Source organism: Schistocerca gregaria, chromosome 2, assembly GCF_023897955.1.
Source record: "Schistocerca gregaria isolate iqSchGreg1 chromosome 2, iqSchGreg1.2, whole genome shotgun sequence".
NCBI lineage: Eukaryota > Metazoa > Arthropoda > Insecta > Orthoptera > Acrididae > Schistocerca > Schistocerca gregaria.
In genome coordinates, this window is record NC_064921.1 from 390,286,748 (window position 1) to 390,298,960 (window position 12,213).

At 36.1% G+C, this 12,213-nt stretch overlaps 1 protein-coding gene across 9 annotated transcripts in view; it reads left to right on the top strand.

Moving 5' to 3' along the window:
• The window catches only part of LOC126321333 (E3 ubiquitin-protein ligase CBL), a 186,288-nt gene that overhangs the window by 132,491 nt on the left and 41,584 nt on the right, over positions 1–12,213 (top strand). For 5 of the 9 annotated variants that reach the window (XM_049994177.1, XM_049994172.1, XM_049994173.1 and 2 more), the window contains 2 exons: positions 6,911–6,991; positions 10,344–10,655. In XM_049994177.1, the coding sequence (XP_049850134.1) occupies positions 6,911–6,991; positions 10,344–10,655 (393 nt within the window). The remainder of the gene's footprint in view (positions 1–6,910; positions 6,992–10,343; positions 10,656–12,213) is intronic. The other 4 variants (XM_049994176.1, XM_049994180.1, XM_049994179.1 and 1 more) reach the window with 1 other exon arrangement.

The following is a 12,213-nucleotide window of genomic DNA, read 5'->3' on the forward strand; positions in this document are numbered from 1 at the left end:
GAGATATAACAAATCAAATTATGTTGTCATTGGTGCATCCTGAATGGTACATGCAGAAAGGAAATCTACTACCTCTAAGTTAACAGGTTGTAATTAGTTTAACAGCAAGCAATATTTTTTTTTTTCAAAATAATAGTAGAGGAAGTGAAAAGCAAATATAACAATCTCAACAAATCTACAGCCTGAAGAGCAAGTATAAAATTGAAAACACAAAAATATACATACAAAAAACATGTTTAATCTGAAGGACAAATATAAATAATGCAAAAAATAGTTAATTTGCATCAACAGGTGGCACAGAAATTGCAGAAGGAGAAATGTAATTTCTGGGAGTGTACATTGAAAAGAAAATGAGCTGGTCTTCACATATTACAGATCTCTGTAAGAGGCTTAGCTCTGCTACATAAGCTTTAAGGGTTGTCACCACATGTGTTGAACCTAACACTGCAAAAGTGACATACTGTGGCTATTTTCACTCACTCATTGAATATGGCATTATTTTTTGGGACAACCAGCCATTAGTAAGGAAAGTGTTCATTGCTCAGAAGCAAGCTTTAAGAGTTATATGTGGATTGCGACCAAGAGACTCGTGTAGAAATAGCTTTCCAAAACTTAAAATATACACAACTACATGCTAATATATTTTTTCTCTCATGTGTTTTGTTTGGAAAAATATAGAGATATTTCAACCAAACAGTAATTATCAAGAGCATAACACACAGATGAAGAATGACATACACAGTGAGCACAGAAATTTAAGCTTGGCGCAAGAGGGTGTCCACTACACTGTAACAAAACTCTTCAATGCTCTTCCTCCTGAAATAAAGACAGGGATTCATAACAAGAGTAAGTTTAGGAAAGCACTAAAATATTTCTGCTAGAAAAAGCTTTTTACAGTTTAGATGAATTTTTAAATAAATAAATTGTAACATTTTAATATTATATAATGCAAGTTGACATAACGCCACTAAGAATGCTATTTAACTTGAGCTCTGTATCTGCGTGTGCTCCATATCTGTTTTCCGTAGTGCTTTAATGATTCTAAGAAAATATATATGGCCTTTTTTCTGTATTGCTACTCAAAGAATTTGCTGTATACATTTTTATATAATTATGTACACAAATGTCTATAAATGCTGTATGATTATCATATTATATTTGTAAAAAACCGACTCATTCTATGTCCTCGTGAACCCAACACAGTTGGACCTATGGATCACAAAATAAAATAAAATCAATCAAATCATATCACACAAATGTAAAAAGCAAGAACCAAAATTTACATTTGTTTGCATACTAGAATGGCATAATGAGAAACAATGTCAAATAAACATAAAATGTAAAAATATGTCGTTTAATATGGAGCTATACAAAAAAAACTAAATGAATAAACAAAAATACCATGATTTTACTGTATTTATTTAAAGTATTAACCACTGAAATGCATAAACAAATATAACTCAGGACAGTAGCTTGAAAATTAGGGATGTGTTTCACAGTAAGATGAACACATGCCAACAGCTATTAAGGTATGCACTTTGTCACCCATGTTTACTGGATTTTTTTTTCTTTTTTGGTCCATATTACCACCCCTCAAAGGTGAAGAAGTGCACGAAGTTCTTAAGGTATGCATCTTTTAAGCTCATGTTGACTAGATTTTTTTGCTTCAAATGATCATTCCCGTCATATCCCCGAACCTGACCATTCCTCCAGGGAGATCTTGTATTTCTTGTTTTGACACATGATCATAAACTACTAATAACAATGTGAAAGAAGAAAATTAAAATAAAGAAATATCAATGAACATGGCACATACATTGGTTCAATTTCTGTATAGACAACGGAACTTAGAAGGAGTGACAGAAGCATAGGTGTCATTAGCACTATTTACACTTATATTGATGTATTTATTTTCAATTAAACTTCACTGATATGTATTTGAGCTTGCAGCATTGTGTGTAATAGATCATCAACTGGTCTTTATGAGTTTCTCCTATTTTATTGAAAAGTCGGTAAATGGATTTTAATAATCTTCCTCTTTTTTGACTTTTCCATTTTTATTTCATACAAATCTATGTACCTTGGAGTTACTACTGTCTTAAGTGTTTGTGCTTTTTTGTTGACATCTCTGTAAGTTTCTATTTTGTTTTCAAGAGATACTCTTGCACTTTCTGGTTACTTTATTCATTGTTTTGATTTGCTTCACAGTTATTTCCTTCAAATTTATGGTTTCTGACGTATATTCTGTAAAATTTGAAGAAGTACATTTTCTGGTAGCTATTTCTTACTGGGTCACATGTGTTATCTGTTGTGGAACCCCAATTTTGACTGTAATTTAGGGCTACCACTTCCTCTAACTCCACTGTGTACTAAAATATCATAGTCCACTACAGTTCCTGCATGATTGCAAACTCATTAAGATGTTTCTAGTGAATTAGTTATACTTGAATTTTCCTCTGTGTCAGCTATTTGGAAGAGACATAATTTTCTACATTGTTCAAACATTGTCAAACTACAAAATTATTATTTTTCCTGAAATTTATCAAGCTGTTATAAATGATGATGCAGTCAGAAATCTACTCATACGTTAAAGTGCCATATGTATTATTAATGCTACCCTCCATAGATTAATAGTCAAGAGCAAGAGCTAACAAAATAATTCCTTTACAATATAGATGACACATTGAGTTACAGACAGACATAAACACACACACACACAAGCAAGCTCAAGCACACAATCTCCAGCAGCTCAGACATTTGTGCAACTGTCATGTAGAATGGAGGCAACAGTCTAGAGGGGGTGGGGAAGGAGAAAGGATAGCAGCATATGGGTGAGGGGAAAGATGAGTGCTGTCTGGTGGAACTTGCAGGGGCTAGGCTGCCAACAGGCACAGTGTCAGGAAGCTGTAGGACAGGGAGGGGGGAGGGCGAGGGGAATGAGGAACAAAAAACGAGAAGAGTGGGGAAGGGGAAAGACGGGTAGGTGCATTGGTAGTGAATGGCACATAGAGAAGGTGAGGATGAGAATAGGAAGGGGGTGATAGGACAGACAGGCTGGAAACTTTTGGCTGGAGGGTGTTGGGACAGTAGGTTACCATAGGTTGAGGCCGGGATAATTTTGGGAGTGGATAATGTGTTGCAAGGATAACTTCCATCTGTGTAGTTCAGAAAGCTGGTGATGGAGGGAAAGATCCAGGTAGTTTGGATAGTGAAGCAGCCATTGAAATCAAGCATGTTATGTTCAGTTACGTGTTGTGCCACACATGGTCTATTTTGCTCATGGCCACAATTTTGATGCGGCTGTTCATCCTGATGGACAGCTGCTTGGTAGTCATATCAATATAAAAAGCTCCACAATGATTGCAGATGAGCTGGTAGATGCCGTGGCTGCTTTCACAGCTGCTCCAGCCTCTGATGGAGTAGGATAAGCTTGTGACAGAATTGTAATAGTTGATATTACAACCTAAAGTTTCCATTGTTCGAAAATAATTCACTTGGCAGGATAAACAATAAAAAGTAAGGTTATATGCAGGACAGAATTTTGAAGAACTCCATATAACATTCCAATGTTCTCCAACTGGGGTGGAAACTTTGCTGCCAAACCTGATGTGAGACTCTTCAAAAGCTTCTGGAAGGTCACTCTAGACATTGGTCATGATTGTAGATGATGACAGTCAAGCAACGTCACTGCTGGCAGATGCCTGGTGCAGTCCTGCATGGCAGCTACCATGCACGCAACAGTCATTGTCTGCTGACTCACATGCACAGTGTGGAAACCATGAGTCATCCAATGCCCACAGAGTTGTCACCTGCTACCTCGTCGTGATGTGCACAAAGCGCCCAGTAAATGTGGTGTTTGCCTCAAAAGCATTAATAATTAACAGCAAGGAAAGTAACCCTAGTATTATCATTAATACAATGAGAGTGTTAATTTTGCATCTTAGCTTGTGGTGGAAACATGTTAGTTGTTTTGACTAAAATAGTTCAGAGTAAATGATTAAGTAATTTTGTAACAGATATGGTAACCCATCAATATGAATGTAATCCAAAGTGACTTATCATGTACAGATAAAAGCATTTTTAATTATCATTAATTATATTCCTACAATTAATGCTTTTATTTGTTATTGTTTACAAGTGCCTCACTTATTTGCAGTACTTTAATTACTCTTATCTAATTGTAATTTGCCACACTAAGAGCATTATTTATAATAATGCTAACAAACATTCAAAGAAACCTTATAAATTTGTCTGTAGTTGAATGGTTTGCCCAGAATGCACATAAAGTAGGGCACCATATATAATTAGATTCAGCGTCTCCACTATACAGTGAATAGCAACTTTCTTTCTCTGGTATTGTTAGGTTCCCAATGTGCTAAGTATGGGAGTCAGGTCATATACACCACACTCACAAAGCTATTTTAGCTAGAATATATATCAATCATGACAAAGTATGATAAACAAATAAGTGTAGGTGCTCACATGAGGAGTAGTGACTGTCAGTTTTAAAAGCCTCAGTCTGGTGCCGACTGCAACATGGTTCAGAGTAGTTTTTCCTCCTGAATCATTACTATGAAATGAATGTAGTAGAAGTTGGTGTTGCAGCAGTAAAACAGTTAAATCAGAGTTAAATTCATTTTGGGGTAGAACAGCACACAGACATGCAGTGAAATGTTTGGACTTTATCAAGTGTTATTTCACATTTCTTCAAGTAAACTGATGTGTTTTTTATTACAACTCTTTGTTTGTCAATTATATAACATCTGCTCCTATCAAAAATCATCAACTCTTCTCTGTTGTTGGTAGCATCTCAATGTGGCCATGGAAGGAAATGGAACATTTTACACTTACAGGGCAAAAAAAGTTGTAGATAACTCACATTTGATGAAATATGTACCATTCAGTAATTTGGAAATATATCAGATATCCAGCAAGCAAAGACTACAGTGGCTATTCAAGATTGATTCATGTGTATCATCAGAAATAATGGCAAATTTTTTTTCAGAACAAGTCACACAGTGCAGAGCAGCTGCATACACTTTGTTTCTGAGTCTAAAACTTTAATCCACAACTATGTCCATCACAGCATCATCAATCACCTGAGCCACCCAAGAATGCCTCACAGACTGATAAAAAACTTCTATCTTCCTGAAACTGCCTCCTACTTCCTCAAATACTGCAGAAGCTCTCTCCAACAGGTAACAATCTGTGTTAGTCATCCAGTAAATTGTAATCCATCAGGAGCCTTCACTTTGGCCACTGCAGAGTAATATTTTCATTCTGCTGACAGGTTGTTTTAAGCTTATTGTTCAATTTGCACGCTTTCAAGAACTTGGGGTATTTTAGTTGTGTAGGACACATGTCATGAGGCAAGGAATGTATTTCACCCCTTAAGAAACACACTGAGAAATTCGGATGTTACATTCTGCAAATGGGAACTTCATTGAGAATTATTTGACTATAGTGGGGAAATTTGCCCCTGCCTCCATCTACAAATAGTAAACAGTCATAGTCAGCTACTGAAATTGCATTATTGATTGTTTCCCCAGGGATTTTCTGTCCTAATGTCTAGCAGATGTCACAATGAGTTGCTACACTTTGCCAAATAAGGAAGCTCACCACATAGTAGTACAAATCTATCATATGGCCTTTTAAATTTCACTAAGTCAGTTAAGATGAATGCAAGAGGATTCCTCAACATTGATGCCAGTTCTTTTCCCCTATTCTTCTCCAGCTGATGTAGCACTGTATCTACGATGTGCTGATATCAATAAAACATGAAACATGAACCTCATTTTGTTCACATGGCTTTTGTTTCATAATTGTACATGGCTGGTGGTTTGCAACAAAGCAGATACCAGAGTCCATGATAAAGGCAAGAGGTTACCTTAGATTTGTAGAGATATTTTGCACAGCACAAATTTTGTAACAGCTACTACAGCCTTACCAGTTTAACAGTTGTTAAAGAAAATCACATCATAGGGCACATCACATTCTTCAGCACTTGCATTATTAAACATTGCTATCCTTAGTGGTTATACAACAAGCTTCATAAACATTAACAGAAATGTTATCCCAATGTGGGAACTGTTGAAAACATTGTCAATTTCATTGTGAATCTGCATAGTTTGTTATAGGGTCTATTTATTGCACATGGAAATATCATTCGATACTTTCTCTTTTATGTGTACTTCTCATTATTACAGAAGACTTTCTTGAAACTGTTCCACTTTCAGTGCCATTCTTCTTATTCAAAGATAGTGAAACATACACATACATTTACAGAGTGAATGTTTCTCAAAATAAAATAAAAAGATTTGTATTTATTATTAATTGAGATGACTAAAGGCATTATATATTTAATTTCTGAGAGATCAAGCCAGACAAAAATTAAATACAAATATTCAAAAGCTCAAGGTTTAACATTTTAACTCATTTATGAGAGTTTTCCATCCACATTAAGACAAAACTTAAATTTCTTTCCAATGAATAATCCCCTGAAGAATTTCCAGCACTAAAATTGTTTCCCTGTTCAACACTAAACCAGACAATTGTTAAAGAAAATTGTTAAAGAAAAACACTCATAGGGACATCATATGATTGACAAGCAGAAATATTTGACATGGCAATAGTTTAATAAAGGAAATCTCTTGCAGGATTTGAAACACAAATTCATCTTATCAGAGAATAAAGCTACTGCTGGTTTTGTATTATTTTATGGTAGTCATGAATTTGTGAGTAATGAATAAAAGTACATTAAAATGTGTTATCATTTAGGATAGATGTGTGTGTGTGTGTGTGTGTGTGTGTGTGTGTGTGTGTGTGTGTGTGTGTGTGAATTGTTTACTTCTTGGTCCTTTTCATAACTGTCAGCCTGTTAACAATTTCTCTTGTATGCTTTCAATGCCAGTTGAAGAAACACCTGAGCCCGCAAATCACTATATGGTTTCATTCCCACCAAGGGATGATGAGGTGGTTGATTCCTTATTAGGTAAGAGGCTTTGAGCAATGAATATTTATAAGAATAATATGTATTAGCACATACCAACAAATTAGTTGTTTGCAAAGACAACTGGCAGCTTTCATGCTTCTCCAGAATAGGGAAAGTAACTTCTAAAATAAAATGTAACCACAAAAGTTGCCTACAGTATTTGAAGATGATTCTCAATCTCCAGGTAAAAAATTGTTGTCTTGAGACTTCCTTCCTTTAGCCATTAGGTTGAACTACAGGCATTGGAAATTGAAAAGTGAAATCTCAAATCAGCTGTGTATGGATATGTTTCATATATCACATGAACCCATTGGTTTATCCATGACTACCTATGCATACTATGAAAGGTAATGTAACCTGTAGTATTTGGTTGATGGTACAGACCAATAAGTGACATCAACACAGTGTTACTAAATAACACTTATAAAAGTATTTATATGTAAAAATAATAGTCTTTTAAACAGAAAGAAACTTCCACATGGGAAAAATATATTAAAAACAAAGATTCCAAGACTTACCAAGCGGGAAAGTGCTGGTAGACAGGCACAATAAAATAACACACAAACACACACACACAGCATTTCTAGCTTTCGCAACCAACGGTTGTGTGTGTGTTATTTTATTGTGCCTGTCTACCGGCGCTTTCCCGCTTGGTAAGTGTTGGAATCTTTGTTTTTAATAATAGTCTTTTGTTTGTTATTGTATGCTCGGTTATTATTCCTTCTCTAATGATAATAGAAAGTAATTCTCTGAATTTTATTTTTATTATGGATAAAAAGTTACCTTGGAATAAGAAGTTACTGTGGATGGCATAAAAGTTGGCCTAAAAGGCTTGGCTTTTATGCCAAGATAGCATAAAAGTTACCTAGGAATAAGAAGTTGCTTTGGATGGCACTAAATCGGCCTGGAATATCACATATTCACAACCTAACCCATCCCATATATTGCTGTGATCAAACACAAAAAAGTTAGGAAACTATTCTACAAAATACTTAGGCCTCCTCACTGAATTTGAAGCAATGTATTTTAGTGAAATGATTTTCAGCTGATGTGTCAGGAGTCTGGGAACACATTTGGAATTTCTAAGTAGGGATAATTTTGAAGCTAACATCATATTGGTAAAGACAAAACCATTTAAAAATACTGATTTTATTGATTCGTTGAAAGATGTAGAATTAAAATCGCTATCTTCTCTTTTTTCCCTGAAACAGGGAACACTAGTCTTCAAAACTAAGAACACTGTTTTTGTGTACATGTGTTTATATAGCTGTACTACATTTTCAACTTGTTTATTTCAAATATTTCTTTTGTTTAGGACTGTTCTTGTACACCATTCACTGTGGAATGGCCCAGAAAAACTTCTTGAAATATAGTGGTGTAATTAAAATATTTGATTGTTACTACAAATTGAGATACCAGAAGGATTCAGAGTCACTAAACTGACTACAATGCAGATTTGTAACTGAAGAGCAGGATTTAGTCAACATTATGTTTGACATTTAGTTTAAATCTTTGTGATCTTCTTCATTTTATATGTTTCCATAATTCACCATGCATACGCTGACAGTGTTCCATCGAAAATAAAGCAATTAAATATAACAGCTAATGCAGTATTTTAGATCACACAAATCAGCTATGTGTAGCTACTGTGTTTTAGATCATACAAAATGTATCAATTTTGTAATAAATGGAATCGTTCCACAAGTAAGAAGATTGAGTTAGGCAGAATTCAGAATGCTCTGTTTCATCCTGATTGACAAGGATGTCTCAGCAAAACTGTAAATGAAAGTGTGCAATACTCGTGTCTTACCAGGAATAACTTGATTCAGAAACATTGGCTCTGACAAAGCAAATCCTTATAAATTACAGTGTGTAAACAGAACAATGGAGAGGATGAAGCTGGGCATTAAATTCAGGTATAAGGTGAAGAACGAGGTCATCAGAAGAAAACCAGAACAGGCTCCCTCTAAACAGTTATCAATCAGACTGAATTATCAACAGAGTGGCCACATAGCAAGGCAATCCCACAATAGATGGCACTGTAATAAGATGGCACAGTGAAGACCCCGGAGACACAAAAGAAGTGTTGCATGACCCCTAAAGAAATATAGTGATGATTTCAAGAACTTTGTTGGTGTATGATGGCACTCAGTGCACAGATCAGTTGGAATGGAAGGAAACAGATGAAGCTTGCATTGAGGAGTCATTTTGTAAGAAGTGTTCAAATGAAAAGGTTCTTAACATTGTAACATCCAAACTGGTTGAAATTTGCATTTGCCAGTTTGGGATAACATAGTGAGACACCCAGGGACACAAATATAGTGTTGTCACTTCCCCTTAAGAAATTCAAATCTGTGTCCTCAGCAGGCAAGGTGATGCTCACCATCTGTTTCAATGTCCAAGGTCCAATACTCATTGAATTCCTCAGGCATGGGAAATCCATTACCAGTGACATGAACTTTGAGACACACTGTAGCCTATGTAAGTCCATAAACAGCACACAACCAGGGGTGCTCACAGAGGAGGTGATGTTGCTCCACAAAACAGGGAGGTGATACCACTCCACAAAAATGTGAGTCCACACATGTCCAATGTAAAGCAAAGTCTGATGGGCAAGTTCAAGTGGGAACAGCCTGAGCACCTGTTCGATAGTCTGACATATCTGCCACTGATTTTCATGTGTCTGCTGGTGGTCTGCAAAAAAGACATACCAAAGGGAGGAGCTTCAACTTGGACAACGAATTGGACACAGTGGAGGAATGGCTCATCACAGCCATGGGAATTGTAGGAATAGGATATCTTTCTGCTCATGAAACAGTGGGATAGTTGTGCTCAGGCCTCTGGTGATTACAAAATATAAAGACTTCAATTTTACCCACAGTGTTCTTTTGTGCCTTTTCTCTCAAACACCCCTCATGTAATTTTTCAAGAAGAATGGATAAGTGTAGCATGATACTTGTATTTACTCTGGTTGTGTGTTGTCACCAAAATATTTCTGCTGTGTAGTTCATCTGCCCTTGAGCTGCTGACTGATGGCGGGCAAATTAAAAAGTTACCATACTTTATTGTGTGTTCTCACATGATGTGTCATCTTGTTAATATGGAATGAAAACAATGCTGTTATTTTCTTCTTACATATTCAGTTTTCATCAATGAAAATTCTGTATATGATATTATGGGGTCTTTCATAGTAAATACAATATCCTCAGTTCATAGTGTGAAGCCGTTGAATGAATGACTACTATAATGAAATGTACAGAATGTAAACTTCTTGATAATGGTAAGAAATCTGTTTATATGCCACTGCTTTAAAGATGAATTTGTTATCAGAAATAGTATTTTGTCATTTCAGGTGCTACAGACAGGCGATATGATATTCTGCAGCCAGTTCCTACTCCAGGATGCAGTGGTGTGGTCAAGGGAGCAAAACCAGTTCTTGCATCTACTTCCAGCACTGACTCCACCACATCTACTTCTCCTGTGTCATGTTCTGTAGTTACCCCCACTGCCAGTGTGGCACAAAGTCAGTCATCTGCTACAACACCACACGAAACAACTGTGCTACATCGACAACAGAGTGCTGGCAGCACACATTCTGCACACTATGCAGAGCTTACTGAAGCTACAGAAGAACCTAGTTATGAGAACACTGTTATTACTCCAGGTCAGTATCAGAAACTTACAAAATTAGAATATTTTAGTGTAAGAACGGACACTACCTTAGCATGGCCAACAGAGTCTGCTGAAATAACAACAACACAAAAGCACCAGGTGACCATCACTATATTTGTGGACTGTGAGTTTACAGCATGACTTGTTTCGATAGTGAAAACTCTAGACAAATAAAATAGAATGAATTTAACTTCATGGAGGTTTTGCACATTTATTCAGGTGTGCATGGGCTAGTCCCCAAGTGCTGTCATCTGTTTTTCTTAGAAACATACATGATGTTACTTAATGTGTGGGAAATCTTTGGGGAATGGATAGAGGACTTAAAAAGAAGCTAAAAAGGTCATATATGCATATGGTCACTTCTTCCCTTAGTTACAGACACTATTTCTTGGTAAATATTTGCTTAATTTCTGTCTTTATGTTCTCAAATTTCGAGGTTGGTTCTACAGGTTTTTTTTCAAATATTTGTTTTGGGAAGTATTAGTAAAGCCTTCTTATGTTTTCTCAGTTGCCATGGTACCAGTAAATAAACAAAATCTTTTAGTATTAAGAACACAATCAGTAGTGGGAGCTTACTCTGCAGTTCTTTTTGATCTAGTCTGTAGTTTGTACTGAAACTTCTTCCCCACCAGGAATCAAGTAGGCTATTTCCACCATGGAACAAATATGCATTAGCAACATGTTATGTTTGATTTATGGTCACGGGCATGTCACCTGTTTGACCGTATTCATATTGGACTAATGTGTACTGTACATTTATGGCTAAAATGTATTCTAAACAGCATACAGTGTACATGCACTTAATGTGTGGATATTCAAATTGCAATGTGTCTCAAGCCAAATGTTTGTATACTGACAGATTTCACAGTATACATTTGCTGAACATTAGGAGCTTTCAATAAATACATGAACATATTGTAGAGCCAGGCTTTTCTGAGAAAATGTCAGTTTATTGTGGAAGAGCAAACAGTTTTAGAATGTCTGATTTAGAAGATCAAATACTTCATCATATTAATGACAATAGTGGCAGCAGTACCAGAGAAATGGCAGAAACCTGAGATTGTGATTCATGCGACAGTGTGGAAAGTGTTGCCAGAGCAACTTCTTTATTCACACCATCTTCAGACAGTACATGATTGTATTGCAATAGGTTTTCAACCCAGAAAAGCTTTTTGCACTTGGTTGCTGAGGATGTATGCTGAGGATCAAGACTTTCTGTCTGCTATACTTTTCACTGATGAAGCAAAGTTTACCAGGAATACAATGCAGAATTTTCACAATGTGCATGTATAGGCAGATGAGAATTGTTTTACAGTTCTGGATACACTACATCAACAACAATGTAACATTAATGTAAGGGCTGGTATAATTAGTCACAGATTAATTGGACCTTTCATTTTGCATGCAATACTGACTGGGGCATCATACAGTGAATTTTCAATTATTTAATTGCATAGATAAAAAAACCAAGCGTTGGCAGAACACACCCGTAAAAGACAGTTGTAAGTGGCAACCTTTCGGAACAAGTGGCTCCTTCTTCAGACAGAAGG